Source organism: Vulpes lagopus, chromosome 12 (assembly GCF_018345385.1).
Source record: "Vulpes lagopus strain Blue_001 chromosome 12, ASM1834538v1, whole genome shotgun sequence".
Taxonomy (NCBI): domain Eukaryota; kingdom Metazoa; phylum Chordata; class Mammalia; order Carnivora; family Canidae; genus Vulpes; species Vulpes lagopus.
In genome coordinates this window covers 41,230,189-41,247,291 of record NC_054835.1, presented here as the reverse complement: position 1 = coordinate 41,247,291, position 17,103 = coordinate 41,230,189, and the positions used below count along the sequence as shown (strand labels likewise).

At 48.8% G+C, this 17,103-nt stretch overlaps 2 protein-coding genes across 3 annotated transcripts; both read right to left on the bottom strand.

Annotated features, from left to right (window-relative positions):
• Positions 1-135: 135 nt before the first annotated feature.
• VPS25 (vacuolar protein sorting 25 homolog) lies at positions 136-5,096 on the bottom strand. Its single transcript, XM_041725539.1, has 6 exons — positions 4,949-5,096; positions 4,589-4,734; positions 3,805-3,858; positions 3,008-3,096; positions 2,173-2,248; positions 136-758 (listed from the first exon to the last, which is right to left on the bottom strand). Exons 1-6 carry the CDS (start codon positions 4,999-5,001, stop codon positions 646-648), a joined length of 531 nt encoding a protein of 176 aa, XP_041581473.1. The 5' UTR covers positions 5,002-5,096; the 3' UTR covers positions 136-645.
• Positions 5,097-8,463: 3,367 nt separating this feature from the next.
• Positions 8,464-10,630, bottom strand: RAMP2 (receptor activity modifying protein 2). Of its 2 annotated transcripts, none has more exons than XM_041725537.1 (4): positions 10,085-10,630; positions 9,580-9,645; positions 9,040-9,232; positions 8,464-8,909 (listed from the first exon to the last, which is right to left on the bottom strand). In XM_041725537.1, the coding sequence occupies exons 1-4, from the start codon at positions 10,182-10,184 to the stop codon at positions 8,654-8,656; spliced, it is 615 nt and encodes a 204-aa protein (XP_041581471.1). In that variant the 5' UTR covers positions 10,185-10,630; the 3' UTR covers positions 8,464-8,653. The 2 variants fall into 2 exon arrangements, with proteins under 2 accessions (XP_041581471.1, XP_041581472.1); XM_041725538.1 differs by having other exon boundaries at positions 9,040-9,148; positions 10,085-10,599.
• Positions 10,631-17,103: the final 6,473 nt, after the last annotated feature.

Here is a 17,103-nt window from a genome sequence, read left to right as displayed (position 1 = left end):
GCACTGGAGGACCTTTTCATCTACAAAGGCCGTAGGCCTCTCCTCTTTCCTAGGCTGGGATTCATTCAAGGGGCAATGCTTCACAGCCCTCCTCATGACCATTCCAGTAGTAACTTCCAATGACAGGCAGACAAGTGGGGTTGAGCTTTTTAATATCATAAATCAGTGTCCAGCCCAGCCTCTCACCGCCAGGCCCCTTCCTGGGCCTCCTATTTTCATATTGCCTGGAAGGCTGCCTGCAGCCAGGGCTTCTCTCACCCCCTTGGAAGGATCCAGCACCAGCCTGAGAGGTGAGGCAATAGCAGCTAAAGGGGTGGGAAGGGGGAGAGACAAAAGCTTGTGCAGGAGCGTGTATGTACTTACGTGTGTGAACACATGTGAAGTTAAAGGTTTACAGACCCTGGCTCGGGGACAGTCTAGGATGGTAGAGGAGGCAGGGCAAGGAGAAGCACATCTTTTCTCCCTGGTACCTCAGCCTCACCTTTTCCCCAAGGACAGACATACAGGGTAGTGGGAAACCCATCCCTGGACTGGAGCCCTTTTGAGTCTGGTGGAGTCACAGATCCAGTCTGTAGGGTCACTGGGTCTGTCTCCTTTTGAAAGCCCTGGAAAGGTGGGAGGTAAGAAGTAAGAGACAGGTCTCTGCTAGAAGAACTTGACGCCTCGGCCATCGCTGACAGTGATGATCTCAGCCTTGTGCTCCTGCTGTAGGGCCTGCAGAGCCCGAAGTAGGGTTGCTTCATCCAGCCCATGGAACTCTGGATAGGGAGAGACAGGTAGTCAGGGACACTCAGCTCCTGGGGACTCAAGGCCCCTGAGAACAGTCCAGATGGAAGCTGAGACCTGAGGCCAGGGTAGACACACGCCATTTATACTGGCGCAGCTGCCACCAACCCCTCCTGGGTAATCCTTAGGAGTAAGGGGTGAAAGAAAGCCTGAGTCAGCATGAAATGAGAGTTCATGCTTATTTTCCCCTTCCGGGTTCTTTGGTCAGACTCAACCCTCATGTGTACCCCCCACCCCCAAACCATTATTGCCTGATGTACAAGAGTGACACCACCCACGTGTGGGCCACAAAGTAGGGGGACTTCCTGGTGAGGCCTAGGAAGGTCAAGGTCCTTGTCACTGGATGACCCTCATTGCACACCTATACCCATCAAGAGTGCCTATTGTAACATAAAGTATAGCCACCTCTGACCAGAAGACTGTTAGGGTCCAGCACAGATATCTGCCCTTTCCTAATGAAAAGGAACAAGGCTGGGAGCCAAGGGCCAGCTGAGTATCTGGAGATATGGCAAGATACTACAGGGAGAGGTGAGAAGCAGGTGGCAAGCCCTAACAGGCTTGTACACCTCACCCCCTATGGGGGCCTGCCTCTTTAGTCAGGGAGCTTGCTTTCTGAGGAAGCCTCCAGCTTTGCCCAGCGTGTGTGGTGGGCTGGGCAAGGCTGCAGTGCTGAAGTCATGGGGTGATGGTGGGAGTAGCAAGCAGCGGCCTGCAGGGTGGGGGGTGGGGGTGGGGGAACAGCCAAGAGCTGTAAACTCTGTTAGGGCAGCCAGGGCCTGGCAGAAAGGGGAGGTGCCTTTTGTTCCCCAGCTGAGATTAGAACTTTTGGTGATCCTGCGGATCAGAATATGAAGTCAGAGATAAAAAAGCTAAGATTATATTTACACTATGTAAAAATCAAACAGTATAAAAATCCTGGCCTGGCCAGAAACCAAAGTATTTAAAAGGCCTGGGGGTGGGGATGGGGGTGTTGGCCCAATCCTTTCAGCTGACGCCCACAAATCCTGAGCCCTCTATAAGTATACAGGGTGAAAGAAAGCCTGTGTCAGCAAGGAATGAGATTTTAGGCTTAATCTCCTTCCCTGGTTCCTCATTCAGCATCTACACCATAATTCTTGATTTTTCATGGGTCATAGATGCTCTTAAAAATCTTTTAATATGGACTCTATCCCTAGGAAAATGTACATATATCCCCACAGACAAAATATGGGGGTATTCTTGCATGTAAATACAGGTGGTTTACAGAAACCTTGCATATGGGTTAAGAGCCCTTGTGTCATGTAGTATTTGGAATTCAGAGGCAGAGATGGGAAGTCTGAATGCCAATTAAACAAGGACTGGAGAGGATTCAGATGACAAAACTGGGGGGAAAGGGAAAAGCATTACCCTCATCCTCTGTGTCTTCGCCATTGGTGAGTTCATACAGGGTGAACACAGAGTTGTTCTGGCCACTCCTAGAAACCTATGGACACAGAAATCAGGGATTGAATAAGGACCAGGTATCTCCTGGGAGAAGTTGAGCTCACCAGCTCCATCTACCTGACCCAGGAATGGTACCTATTCCCAAACCAGGGCTCACTGTCACCTCAGCAGGAGTGACCTAAAAACCACAAGCCATACAGGTACTATATTTATATGTGTACACACACATACGGAACCACTAAACCACAGGCCTTCACATGTCTGAGGAGTGACCTCTCATTCTGTTTTCCTGTTCAGGAATAGGTGGCATATATTTGTTATATTTGGGTTGTTGATGCTTCTTCCCCTCTTCTCTCCCTTGGGAGTTTAGGGCTGGTGGTAGCTAGGAATGTGGGGGAAAGAGTTTGTCCCCACACCCACTCTGGTTCAGAATGTCTCATTCATATTGTGGACAGCCCCAAAGGGTGCAGAGGGGGAGGGCCCCAGCCTTTTTTTTTTTTTTTCTTCCTTTCCTCATTTATCTTCTGTGGCCAGAGACTCCAGCCAACAATAGTACTCCTGGTTCCCAGCACTGCAATCTCCAAACATGGCCTCATGTAGCCTCTGGCCTCCCACAGTCAAAGGCAGGGAAATTCTACACAGCCAGGGAAACTGAGTCACTGAGGATTGCCTGGAAGACCTATACTTCTTCCTTCTGCCCCTTCCCACTTTGCTCTGTCTGGACCTAGGAATGCTGGGTGTCTGCTGAACACAGATATGATTCCCCTTTGCCATGGTCACTGCGGCAGAATAGTCTCACCCACTGATAGATGAGTTTCCCCCATTCTTCTGGCCTTCGCCACATGATCAGGAAGCTAGACTTGTTCTTATCCAACCACTCCAGGTTCCCTGCAAAACAGATACTTATGAAAGAAGCTTATGCTAAGAAGGGACAGAAGGCAAAACCAAGGTAGAACAGAGTGGAAGAGACTCAGCTTTCAGGAAGTGCAATTCAAGATCTGTTTTATTACTATCTGCAAGGCACCATTTCTCCTTCTACCTCTCTCTAGTTCTCAGAACACAGATGGAGAGATTTCAGTGTTGAATACCAATAAGGGGCAGCCCCAGGTGGCTCAGCAGTTTAGCGCCTGCCTTCGGTGCAGGGTGTGATCCTGGAGACCTGGGATCGAGTCCCATGTCAGGCTCCCTGCATAGAGCCTGCTTCTCCCTCTGCCTGTGTCTGTGCCTCTCTCTCTGTGTGTGTGTCTCTCATGAAAAAATAAATAAAACCTTTAAAAAAATAAAAAACAATAGGGAGAAAGGACCCAGGGAATTGTACTATTTACTGTACAGAACAGTATAGGCTCCAAGTCAGGGGAGAGAAAAAAGGTGTTAAAAGCAAAGACTTATAGAGCACCTGGCTGGCATTGGTGGTGGAGTGGGCAACTCCTGATCTCAAGGTTGTGGGTTCCAGCCCCACAGTGGGTATACAGATTACTTAAAAATGAAACCTTAAACAAACCAAAACAAACAAAAAACCCAAACATTTATGCCAATCTGCCCTCCGGAAAGCCCAAGTAGGAGGAAAAATAAGGAAATCTGAGGACCTGAACCCACCTTTCTTCCTCAGTTCCTCTAATACAACCTGGATTGATTCCACAGGGAGCTTCCCTGGTTTAAAGTTAAGGGAAGGGCATTGATGGAATGATTTGGGTGGGATAAAAATTCTCAGGGCCACTGTCATGTTGAGAACCACCTGTCCCCTTCTTCTCCCTCCCACACATATATGTGCAATTCCCCAACAGTCTATACATTGGCATTTCATGGATATTGGTGGGCAGAGGAAGGTACAGAGAAACTAGTCCAATTAAAGGGAAGAGCTTAAGAAATGAATGGTACTACCATCTGTCACCCTCTACCCTCTCTCCTTCCTTCAGATTTTCTCCATAGATATTTTAGGTATGAATCAGGCAGCAAAAACAAATGACCTTTACTTCCTGGGAGAAAGAGAGTAGGTGGAGAAAATTACTAAAGGGAGTTCCAGAGTTTGAGCTTCACTCAGAAGAGGACCCGAGATACAGAGTCAAAAGGATTTGGGTTGAAAAGCCTGGAATTTGGCGTTTTCCGGGCAGAGATTCTAAGACCCGAATGACACCTGGGTCCTCCTCACTGCCTAAGACAAGAGGGTTTGAGGCTGCATTTGCGTTGGGGGTTGGGGATAAAATGGAAGTCAGCTAACACATTCTGGCTCTTTCCCAAGGCCAGTTTGGGTGAGAACCTGCCTACGGTGGGTGACGGGGCTGGGGGGTAGGGGTGGGGGTGGGGGTGTGTGAAGTCTGGGCATGTGGGAAAGCGTGGAAGTGCATGTGTGTGGGCTGTGGAAGAGCCTGAGGGAGGATACGCTGTAGCTTCACGTTGTTGAAGAGCGGGCTCTCCTGAGCTTCCATCACCGTCATGCTGGACTGTTTGTGCAGGCGGCAGAAGGACAGGACCAGCGAGCACCAGGCGGCCAGCTGCTTCTGCCGGGTGTCCACGTTCGGCTGCAACCTGCCGGGTGAAGGGGGTGGGGCGCAGAATTAGAGGGCGTGAGAGAGCGAGAGGCAGCGCTTGCCGGAGGCGCGTCTGGGGGACAAAGTGGGGGACTGAGGGTGGTGGCCACCGGGTCCTTTCTCCCCCTCCCCATTTGAGGCATCAGGGCTGAGCCCGGGGTCCGGGGCAGGGGAGGGAGACACAGGGGGGCTTCTCGGGGTCTGAGCCTCACGTAAAGAAGGGCGGGAAGCGATACTGCCACGGCCACTCGAAACTCATCGCCATTGTAGTAGCCCAGGAAACTCGGAACCTCCGGGCAAAGGACTTCCGGCCTCCGCTTCTGCACGTCCGGGCAAAAAGCACAGCAGAAAGGTTCCGGATGCCTCCTCGGAGAGGGGAGGCCCAACAACGTGGGGGATCTTGCTGGTCTGCCAGTCGTTTGCCATTATCCTAAAAATCTTACCGTGTAGAACCCTGAAAAGTCTTCTCGTGCAGCTCTAGAGAAGGGCAGTGACTTCCCCAAAGCGGCACACTTTGGCAGAACTGCTGAGGCTTGTTTCCACTCTGCTCAGCTTCTTTTAATACTAACGTTTGTTGTCAATTGCATTTAACAAACACCTCATCATTCCCCAGTCTTCTCAATTGCTAGGTCTTTCGACCTCACCATTCCCTGTTCTCCTGCAGTACCCATGGGAGCACGCTTGTAGCTTTTAGCACTGGAAAAACTTCAGCTTCTATGATTCAGAGTTGCTTCCTCTGACTAAAGCCATCCATCTCTCACGTCCTCACTTCCCACATCACAAGTCTCCAGACCCATTTTGGTCTTATTTGACTCCTTACCCAGCCTAGACTACCCAGTTCTGTCCCCTTGCTTGTCTACCTTCTGGTTACTTAACCAAACCAGGGTAATTGCTCCCTGCCCCTGCCTCTGTTCTCTCCCCACCAACTCCTGGGCCCAGTTGTTAAGCAGCTTAACAATAACCCACAGCCCGCGGACCAGCTCCCAGTTGTATTACTGGAAAAAAAATGCATAGAGCAAAAAAATAAAAATAAATAATAAAATGCATGGATCATGCTGGCTGAGCCCCAGATTCCCTAACCTCACTGCTGGACTCTCAGTGCAGCCCAGCACTATCTTTTATGGACTCCCTGTCATATCCCTCTAGCTAACTCTTCAAATGTTTCCGTTCATCAAGTCATTCCACCTGTCTCCATCTGCTCTCTGCAGAATGCCCTTTCTATTTTGTGAACTTGAGGCCAAGCATTTGAATGTCTTAATAGTTCCATCTCTGTCACCATACTTGATTCATCCCACAAGAATTCCTCTCCACTTTTACTCCTTTTTGTTTGTTTGGACTCAAAGGAAGAAGTGTCACTCCTCCTTTATAAGACCAATCCTTTGGCATATCTTCTTGCCTCTCCTTTCCAACTGCCTCTAGGCCTCCTTTTATATCATCTTCCCTCTTTTCCTTGACTCTGTCACCCTCTGAATTTCCCATCTGACCTTTAACCTTTCCCCCACCCAAGTCTATTCTTCACTGTGCACAGTTCCTGATCTACCGAAGTGCCCAGCAAATATTTATTGCATGAATGAATGAACCATTCAATTGATAATGTGCTTTCAAAGGGCACTATCTCCTTTGCTTCCATGGCACTGCTTTATCCTTGGTCTGCTACTGTCTCTCTGATCTTTCCCTTTGTTTCACTTCTCCCTCATTCTTTAAATGTGCATGTTTCCTAAGGACCTAACCTCAGCTTTATTTTCAATACACCTTCTGTCTTGAGAACTTTCATCCTTCTCATGGCTTCACTTGGCATTTCTGTGCAAAAGACTCCTAAATCTGTATTTCCAACTCCAACCTTTCCACCACCACCACTCCCATTTCTAACTCTCTATAAGACATAAAAGCTTGTTCTACTGGCAGCTCATATTGTACATGCTTTTCTTCATGTCAGCTCCTCTTTCTAATAGCCATTTTCTATCATTACTTCCATCATTGTCCTAGTAACTCAGATTCAAAGCCTGAGTCAGCCCTAATCTCTCCTCTCCTTCATCTCCTTCATTTCTAAAGTCCTTCTGGTTCCCTCCCCTGTCTTTAAACATCTCTCCTACTTTTTATTTTCTACTTCCTCATTCATCACTCCTTTGGCCCATGTCCTCTTTTTCTCAAGCCTAGAATATTACAATAATTTCCCAATTCACTCCCTTTTCTCCTCTCTTCCCTAGGGGTAATGTATTCCATCTTAAGGCCTAGTCATGTACCAACTCCACAATCACCCTCCTGTGATCGCATCTCAGCTAGCCATGACCTCCTCCCCCCTTTTTTTGCACTTATACAACATTTGGCTTGTATCTCTTGCATGACTCTCATCATATACTCCATTGCTTTTGTTTGTGTACATGTCAGTTCTCCTACTAGATAGAAGCCATTGAGAGCAGAAACCAAACCCTTATCTAACTTAACTTTCCAACAAAAGATACCCTACACAGTATCTTATACCAGCATACCGTTGGTGTATGTTAGTAAAACACATGAAGGCAAATATGGGCCAAGAAGAGACTATATATCCCTGGGGAAGACCGATGCATTCATGGAAACAGAGCAAAGACTTAGCTCAGGTGAAAACTCAAAATGCCCCAGGGAACAGGAATGCCTCTAGAGAGACAGACATGTCCTGAAAGGGGAAGTCTGTCTCAGAGGATGAATAGATAGATATATTCTAGGAAGCATATAGGTATATATCTATGGAATGGACAGGCGTGTCCCAGGAAATGGATGTGCATGTCTTCAGAGAGGCAAATGTTTCAGCAAAGAGGAAAGTCCCTGATGAGGCTTCAGGCACCATAAAGAATGAACATATGCCTTTATGGAGAACAAAGTTGTTCTCTCATATTTTTGATGTTCTGGAAGAACTGGAGGTGAAGGTCCTCTGGTGAAAAACTGGGCCTTACTGTCTGGGGAACATGTAAGAGTGTCTGTATAAGAAATGGTGAGTTCAGAGGCTAGGTACATCCCTAGAAAATGGGAATGTGTCTTAAGGGAGTATAAGTATGGCTTAGGAAGCTGATAGAATGTCCCAGTTAAGAACTAGTGATTGCTATGGAGGTGGCAGATGTCTGATCCAAGGGTCCGTCTCCTCAGCTTTGAGCTTCTTCCAGGTCACGTCCATCTTCTGGCTCTTACCTCTAGTGGACACCAGGGGGCAGTGTGCTGTCAGGCTGTAGGCCACACCCCCAGGGTACAGGACAACATAGGATGAGGCAGGGACCTGGAAGGGGAGTCCTGTGGTGGACTTAGTAGAGTAAGTCCCTACTGCCCTTGCCCTCAATCCTGAGGTCCTTAGAGATGGACTCTTTTTGGTCATATCAAAGTTCCTATTCTCAGACCCTGGGAGTAAACTGAGGCATGAAGAGGAAAATTCAGGGCTTCTGGGTGGTCCCCCTTCCTTCTTGCAGGAGTCACAGCAAAAATTCCACCCTTGCCCCTCCCCCCACACCTCCCCAGCTGCTGTCCAGACCGGAAGGGAGTCTCTTTCCTGTATACTTCCTGGTGCTGGGTTTGGATAAGGACAGGAAAGGCCCAGCCTTAGGAGGAAACAGTGGAGGGGTGGCCTTCAGGTGGGGGGAGGGAGATATTGGGGAGCAGGCAAGTGAACAAAACAGTGCTGCTATCCAGATTCTTCTAGCTCTGCTTCCCAGAGCTGAGGGCCTGTGAGAATGGCAGAGACTCTAGGATGGGGAGGGGATAGTACAAAAAAAACCTTTTATTTAGAAGAGTACAGAACTTGTGCTGTGACACCGCTGGGTTTCCATTTCCACCAGTCCAAGGATCTGTGGTGGGGGTGGGAGTGAGAAAAGGAGGCAGGGAGGGGAAGAGAGACCTGGTGGTAGCAGGGAAAAGGAGTAAAATGGCTTCCAAGAAAAGCTCATACCACCCTAGGCCTGGGCTTCATTGTCTTTACTCCTCCATACCACAAGGGTGACGAGGAAGGGGATGAGGCAGATGGGGGCTATGATCATGGCCAGGAGTACATCCTCTGGGGGGTCTGATAAGGTGGGCTGCACCAGGGAGCAGTTGGCAAAGTGGATCTGGTGAGTCTCAAAGATGACCTCTTCTGCCCAGGGATTGGGGAAGCCCAGGCCAAATGCTTCTGCAAAATGCTCCAAGCAATACTGTAGGTCGCTATAAGGCCTGGGGGCAAGGGAAGACTAGAGTGAGTACAGGTTGGGCCAAGAGAGAAGAATGCCCCAAACTTATGCAAGGCCCACCCATAAGGAGCAGGCCCCACCCCTGGCCCAAGCTGCCCTGGTACTGCCCCTACCTGCTAATCATGGCCCAGTCGCACCAATCCTTGGGGATAGAGTCCATCTGCTCCTTATAAGATTGCCAGCAAAATTGGACACTGGTTTCATAGTCAGACATCTTGTTCCCTGTGGGCACAGATTGCTGCACACTGACCACACCCCTGCCCCTTCCTCCAATCCCTCTGGTCCAGGTATTTCCACTGTTCCTGTCTTCAAACATGGCAAACACCAGGAGAGTCTCAGAAAGTTTTCCAAGGAGTCTCAGCTCAGAAAAATGTTAATGCCTTCCAGGTGCCAGCCCCACTGGAACATCCACATACTTTTTCTGGGGTCTTCTAACCTACCTGTGAGGTAAGCCAGCTCAGAGCTGGGTGGGAGCCACAGGGGATGAGAGGGAGAAAGACCACAAGGAACCCCAAGAGAGAACAGGAGGGAGTTTAATGGACCACCAATTGGGCTCCTGAGAAAAGAGACCCTCCCCACTGACCTGGCTCTCCTCGCAGCCCTAGGCCGCCCACCCTCCCAGAGGTGGGGTGGGGGTGGGTGGGAATACACACCTTCTAACTTCAAGCTGCCTTCAGTGGGAAGAAGCTGAGCCAGGGACTCCTGGGGCTTTAGGACAGCTGTGAACAGAAATGGGAGGGGGAGGAGGGATAGTGGGGATCCAAGCGGTGGAGCCTGGAGGAGGGTTCTGAGACCCTAAGAAGTCAAAACTACTTTCAGAGGAGAAAAAGGAACAATCCAGGCCCCCAAGGGACGCCTCAGCGACTGGAAGAGGGGGCTGAAACCAGCTCCCTCCCACTCAATCCAGACCCAAACTCCTCTTCCTCCTCGCCAGCCCCAGACCTCCCAAGACTGCTCCGCGGGGTCCCGGCAGCCCAAGTTCCTCCAAGTGGGAAGCAGCTCGCGCCGAGCCCTCACCGAAGTGGGGCCGAGGACCGTCCGAGGACAGCGCTGTCCCGCCCGCACGCCGGGGCCCCGTCTCGGCCTGGGCAGTCCAGCCCCCTCCCCTCCGGGCCTCTCGCGCTTCCCCCTCCCCGGGCCCCGGGGCGCAGCGCTCACCGCCCAGCAGGAGGAGGAGGCGGAGCGCAGCCGGTCGCCCGGCGCGGGTAGCGGGGAGCCGCGGGCCGCTGGCTGCGCGCTCAGCCCGGAGCGAGGCCATCGCGCGGCGCGCAGGCGAGGAGGGGCGGTGGCGCTGAGCCGGGCCCGGGCGGGGGCGCCTATATCCCCGGCCCAAGCCCCAGGAAGCCGCGCCGCTTCCTCGCAGGGGCTGGGACGGCTGCGGCCACGTGGGGGGCGGGGGCGACGCCCGGGGCCGCCGGGCTGGAGGGGGAGTCGCTGCCCCACCCGGCCCTGGCGCCCGCCGCTCGCTCGGCCGGGTCGGCGTTGGCCCACTCTTTCTCCTAGCTCACCCTGCGGGGCTGGACAGCTCCCCTCGTAACCCCAGAACCCGGACGCATTTCCTGGGCTCAGCCGCGTGGCGCCCAGGACTCGCCGGGGTCTCTGAGCATCCGCACCGGGGGCCCCGGTCGCCCCGGCTCCTTCGCAGCAGGGGTGAGGAAGGAGGTTAGCGAGCTGCTCTCGCGGACCTGGAGGAGAAAGAAGGGTTGGGGGTTCAGAGGGCCTCTCCACGCCCGCAGTATCTAAGGCAGGGGGTTGGGGCTGTCCTGGGCCGTGGGGGAAGGGGTGTCTGGAGCTGGGCTCAGAATTCCCCTTCCCTGGGAACACCCACTAAAGTCAGCCCGCTGGCCAAAACTGGGGAGGAAATGAGGGAGCCAGCCCTCCAGAGTCTCCAGGACAAGGCCTGGGGTTAGGGACAGAGAGGAAACCAGAGTCCAAATACCCTCCCTCCAGGCACCTCCTAGGGCCTATATCCACAACCTGATTGGGGGGGAGGGCAAAAGTAAGGTTACTTCATTCCTAGGAAGAAGGTGGCCACTACTCTTCAAGACCAAAGTTAGGAGAAAGGAAGGGTTTAGAACCTACTATGGGTGACTTCATTATTGTGCCAGTTTTACAGGGTAAGAAGTCAAAGCTCAGGAGAAAGAGCCCAGAACTTGAACTCAGCAGCTCTGATTCCCACTTCTATCTTCCTACTCCACAACCAGGTAGCCTGGAATGACTTTGGTTATCCTGACAATGTTTCCCCCATGTAAGATGGGGACATTATTCTTGATAAACGGTCAATGGTAGTGAGGATGACATATGTGAAAGGGCATTGCACTCAGTGGAGGTTTCATTCCTTTCTTTCCTAAGGACTTGCCTAAGGTCACACTTCTGGGAAGCAGTAAGGCTGAGCCTGGAGTCCCAGGGGTCCTGACTTCTGCTACACCACAGCTGTCTCTGTGTCCTGAGCCAGAGCGTCACTAGCTTGAAGCAGCCGAGCAGCCCAGGAGCTGGTTTGGCCCTGACGCTCAGCTCCAGACACAGCTGTCAGCACTGAACTTTCCTAAATTACTCCCAGACACTGACCCCCCTGGACTCAGCTGCTGCTCTTGTCCCAGTTCACTGATTTCTGCCCACCACAAATTATGCTTCACATTCTCTCTTCAAATCTTCATCTCAGGGTCTTAGGCTCTCAAATTATGGCCACTGAAAGCCTGTTGTGCTCCTCCATAGCCGGGGTCATGAGGTTGCCTTCATAAGGCATCCGGAAGAAGAAAGGAGGTGGCCTACTTGGCCTGAACCACAAAGCCCTCCTGGTGATAGTCATCTTCTGCAGTGTGCAGAGAAGAGCCTGACAGCCTCAGAGTCACTTCAGGCTGGCGACCAAATCCATTAATTTCCTCCCACCTAAGAGTGCCCTTTTGAAGAAGGAAACATGGTCAGGAGGGAGATTTCTGATTGATGTGATAGGAGGAGCAGGGATGGGGGGACAGAAAACAAACCAGCCATTTCCACTGAGCTGGGGCCAGAAACACTTGAGCCCACTGTGAATTAGGACTGGGGTTGGGGTAAAGATTAAAGTTAACAAAAAAGTTGGGTTTTAAATAGGGAAGTATGGTATCATTGATTAAAAAGACAAACAAGCATTGGTTAGGATTTTGAAGGCAGATTGTGCCTCCGTGTTGTTGTGTCACCTTGGGTAGGTCATTTCATATCTCTGGAGCTCAACATTTTATATATAAAATGACCTTAGGGGACACCTGGGTGGCTCAGTGGTTGAGCATCTGCCTTCAGCTCAGGGTGTGATCCTGGGGTTCCGGGATAGAGTCCCACATTGGACTCCCTGCAGGGAGCCGGCTTCTCCCTCTGCCTCTCTCTCTCTCTCTCTCTCTCTCTCTGTCTCTCTGTGTGTGTGTATCTCTTATGAATAAATAAATAAAATCTTTTAAAAATAGTAAATAAACAAAAAATTTTTTAAAAAGCATAAATGGGACTTAATATCTCTGTTGTTCAATGACTTTTTTTTTTTTAATGACTTCTTTTTTTACTTAAGAATAGGTCTTGGGCTTCTTTTCACAACAACATATATAAATGTTCTTCTTTCCTTTTAACTGTAGTTACCTGTAGTCTTTTTGTCTTATATCCAGTGGAGCCTGGTCTTTGTTTTCTACCCACCTCCTTAGTTCTCTGTCCCTATCCCACACCCACTCCTAGTGCCTGGGAAGACAGGGATCTGGTTCTGATCCAGATGGACATTGACCTGAGATTTCTGGCCCCAACCTAGATTGACTTCTGGGTAGGGATCCTACTGCCGTGTGAATTTCTCTTCTAATACAGGCAGTGGAACATGTGGCTGAGGCAAGAGGAGAGGTGACCCTATCCTTAGGAGTGCTGTTTCTAATCTTCAGCCTTCCCCCTATACACTCGTCCACAAATCCAGAACAACATACTGGGCAGTAAAAAGCACTAGGGGCCTCCTACACAATGAAATTGCATGCATAACATCCTGGGATTATCGTCTCTATGATGTAGAGACATGCTGGCCTCTTCCCCAGCTGTCTGCAAAATACAGAGCAGAGCACAGGAGAGGATGTGGGGGAGAATCAGGGTCAAGGGAGCCAGAAGTCCTAGCTGGGAAGGGCTGATCCCTCCAAGCTGGAGAGAGGAGACAGATTTCTTTAGCGGGCAGGAAGGCAGCAGGGACAAGCAGAAGAGCTGCAGTCAGGGCCAGCTAGCTAAGGGAGGGAAGACAAAGGTGTAGGGACATAGCTACTCCATCTCTAGCCATCTTCTCATCTCTAGAATGACACACTTGGTGTGAAGAGCATGGCCATCTCTCAGAAAGAAGAATGGTTACTGGGGAAAACTTTGGCTCGCAAGTTGGTAAAAAGCAGAGAAAATGGTTGAGCCATGTTCCTCATCAACTACCAGGGACTTACTAGTAGCTGCCATTTATTGAACAATTACATGTGATGCACAGTGCATTCTCTGATACAAGTGCTGAGTGCTTTGCAAGTATTTTTTAAAATCCTACTACCATAACGTATCAGAATTATCTTGATCCTGGGAAAAATGGGGAAACAGGAGTAATGTGCCAAAGGCCCCAGAGGCAGTAATTGACAGTCAGAATTTGAACTCAGGACTGCTTGACGCTAAGCTTCAGGTCTTAACCATTATGATTTATCACCTCCCTCCCACTCTATATCCAAATATTAATTTCTTACTGGGTCTTGAAAATGAGGTCGAAAGAGGAGAGAAGGATAAAGAATTTCTTCCAAGACCAGATAGACCCCTCCAGAAATAAGAGATCCTCTTTCACCCAGCTATGTATATACAATCTCCTCCTCCTTTCCTTCTTTGACCCAGGCTAGACTATGACATCACATGGTGGAGGCTGTTTTTCTGAAAAAAAAAAAAAAAAAAAGGAAATAAAAAAACCAGACTAGATCCAGATTTATAAGAACGACATTCAGACAGCATGACTGAAGAGGATCATGGCCAAGTGACCATAGCACACGCCCAACAGTGCTAAGAACACTGCCGGTCCCTCGGCACCTGGGGCTGACTCATGGTTGCTGTCAGGACCCAATGCCAAATGCCAGTGTTGCTTTCACTCTCCCTTCATTGCTCAGGACCATCCTGTGAAACCATCCCAGGAACCCTTCTACCCACTCCCAAAACCTAAAGAGTTTTGATTTTATATAACATGGGAATCCCCTGAGGACGCATACTGCTTGGCAGTATGCTCACCTTGTTTCATTTAAAACTCACAACCCAAAAAAAAAAAAAAAAAAAAAAACCTCACAACCCTATTAAATTAGGCACCATAGCAACCATTTTACAGATGAGGAAACTGAGGCTCAGAAAGGGTAAGTAATTTGTACAAGCTCATGCAACTCATATTGTGAGATATCCAGATCTTGATCCTGAAGCCTGAGTACTTCACCTCTGCTCCACAATGGAAGTCAGCTTGCTAGCCAACCTGCTAGAGAGAACCAAATAGAAAGGGATGCAGAAGACCAGCTGGAAGGGCAACCAAACAAGATTTGGCACGGAGGTCCTCCTGACATGGAGGGCCTTCTCCTCTCAATATGATCCCTCTCCTGACTATGCCTGCTTTGTTTATAGACGGTATCTTTTCACATCTTTTTCCCCAAGACCTTAATGTATAGGATAGACAATGAAAACCCTCATGATGGGGTGCCTGGTTAGCTCAGTCAGTTAAGTGCCTGCCTTTGCCTCAGGTCATGATCCCAGGTCCCAGCATTGATCTGGTGCAGTTGCACCAGGCTCCCTGCTCAGTGGGGAGTCTGCTTCTCCCTCTTTCTACCCCTCCCCACTGCTCATGCATTCTCTCTCTCTTTCTTTCTCACAAATAAATAAATAAATAAGATCTTTTTAAAAAACACTTATGATGTTATGAAATAAAACATTTTCTAGATTATAGCATCCAACATGTGTTAAGCAAATAAGACAGTAGGAGTATATGTTTAACATGCGTGGTATCTATACTGTGAGCTTAATACTACAAAAGGCAATATTTTCCTCTCCTGCAAAACAGGGATAATAAAAATACTTATTAGTTGTAAGATTTAAAGCACTTAGAGTAGGATATTATTATTATTGCTATTACTATTATTGATGATGATGATGATGATTTTCATTACCTTAGTGGTTAAGAGCACACACACTTTGGAGTCAAGCAGACTTGAGTTTGGATCCCAGCTCCATCACTTATTTAGCTGTATGTGACTCTATGTAATTACTTAACTCCTCTGAGAATGTTTTTTTATCTGCAATATGGGGTTACTGGTGTATATCTCATTCAGAAGTAAAGATAATGTAAGTAAAGCATTTGACCCAATGTCTAGTGCTAGTAAGCATGTCATAAATGGTATTTACTATCATGGTGTGTAACATATACACTTATGACAACTGTATTTCCAAGATATTCTGGGATCCTTCCAGTTCTATAATTTTGTTCTTTTCATGACACAGCACTCCTTTTATTTAAAAGAATATAGACTTTGGAGCCAAATAGAATCCCAGCTTTCCTACTTAGCCATGTGCCCATGGCCAATGTTACTAATTTCCCTGAATCTCAATGTCCTTCTCTGTTAAATGGAACTGGGGCACCTGGATGGCTCAGTTGGTTAAGCATCCTCCCTTGGCTCAGGTCATGATCTCAGGACCCTGGGATTGAGCCCCACATCAGGATCCCTACTCAGTGGGGAGTCTGCTTACTTCTCTTTCTCTTCTCCCTGCCCTCGCTTGTTCTTCTAATTCTCTCCATCTCAAATAAATAAATAAAACCTAAAAAAAAAAAGAGTGGGGATGCCTGGGTGGCTCAGCAGTTGAGCATCTGCCTTCAGCTCAGAGTGTGATCCTGGAGTTCCGCAATCAAGTCCCACATCAGGCTGCCTGCATGGAGCCTGCTTCTCCCTCTGCCTGTGTCTCTGCCTCTCTCTGTGTCTCTCATGAACAAATAAATAAAATCTAAAAATTAAAAAAAAAAAAAGGTAAAATAGTGCTAACAATGCCCACTTCTCAGGCATATTACAAGGATTACATGAAATAATGTAGGTTCACACCGTGTCCAATGTCTTAACATGAATGTTAAAGATGATTTGTTGAATACATGAATAAATGTGATTTACATTTGTTCCTTTATGTACAGTGTCATGGATATAATTGTAGATGTATATATGTACTTTTCTTGCTCCAAAAGCATCTCTGTAGCCTGGTATCCCATCCTAGCTGGAGTGTGGTTCAAAAGGCCATAGCATTAACAGTGTGCGACCCTGCTGATAAGCCAGGGAAGAGAGAAAGGGAAGTTACAGAAACAAGAGGAACTCCCCTTTCCTGTCTGGCTAGGATTTGTTTGTCTTTCACACAGGCTGTTCCCTACTGATATGAAGGTCTGTCGAGTGTCCAGCTTTGATTGGCATCTCTAGTACATAGGGAGTAAGAAGCCCCTCACCTTTCTGGAACTGTTTTCCTCTGAATTTGCAGAGCTCCAAACACATTTCTCTTTCTGGCACCACTGGTAAGAACAGAAAGCTATGGAGAGAATCCAGAATCATGATATCAGAGCTAGAAGATCTCAGAGAAAGGAGGAGATAGAATGACGCGGTTCAGAGCATGGGTTTGGGGGTCAGAATGGGTTTTGGGTCAGACCCAAATCCTGGCCACACCACCCGCAGTTGGGTAACCTTGGGCAAGTTCCAGAATCTCTTTAAGGTTTAGTTTTCTCAGCTGTAAAATAATAATAAGAATATTACTGACTTCATATGAAATGAGATGACCCTTTGTAAAGCACTCAGCACAATGCTGGGCCCATACTGAATGGACAGTGTTTGAGGACTATTATCACTTTTCTAGTTCTGCAGTTTTACACTGGAGGACCCTGCTGGCCAGAAAGGAAGCACAGCTCATTAGCTGTCCACCCGATTGGGGCTACTTCCCAGGCAAAGTTGTGCCAAAGGCGTGTCCCATGAGATCAAGGCCCCGAATTAACTGTGCCAAGGGAGCAAGAATGGGCAGCAAGCACCACCCTAGCTGTGGGGTTGGAGCTTTTAATTTGTGCAAGGCATGAATCCCACCCAAGTAATCCCCAAAAGAGAAAGTCCCTTCCTGCTGGAATTATTTATTTTGTAATTAACAAAGGCTAAGGAGGCCCTTTCTAAATTTTGGCT

Excerpts from the sequence above, each read along its gene's own strand:
- VPS25 (XM_041725539.1), bottom strand. The coding sequence starts at position 5,001 with ATGGCGATGAGTTTCGAGTGGCCGTGGCAGTATCGCTTCCCGCCCTTC. Across the intron at positions 2,249-3,007 it reads GGAAACTCATCTATCAGTGG|GTTTCTAGGAGTGGCCAGAA; the intron begins GTGAGACTATTC and ends CTGTGTCCATAG. Across the intron at positions 759-2,172 it reads CGAAGACACAGAGGATGAGG|AGTTCCATGGGCTGGATGAA; the intron begins GTAATGCTTTTC and ends CTCCCTATCCAG.
- RAMP2 (XM_041725537.1), bottom strand. The coding sequence starts at position 10,184 with ATGGCCTCGCTCCGGGCTGAGCGCGCAGCCAGCGGCCCGCGGCTCCCC. Across the intron at positions 9,233-9,579 it reads AGGCAGCTTGAAGTTAGAAG|ACAGGAACAGTGGAAATACC; the intron begins GTGTGTATTCCC and ends CCATGTTTGAAG. Across the intron at positions 8,910-9,039 it reads GACTGGGCCATGATTAGCAG|GCCTTATAGCGACCTACAGT; the intron begins GTAGGGGCAGTA and ends CCTTGCCCCCAG.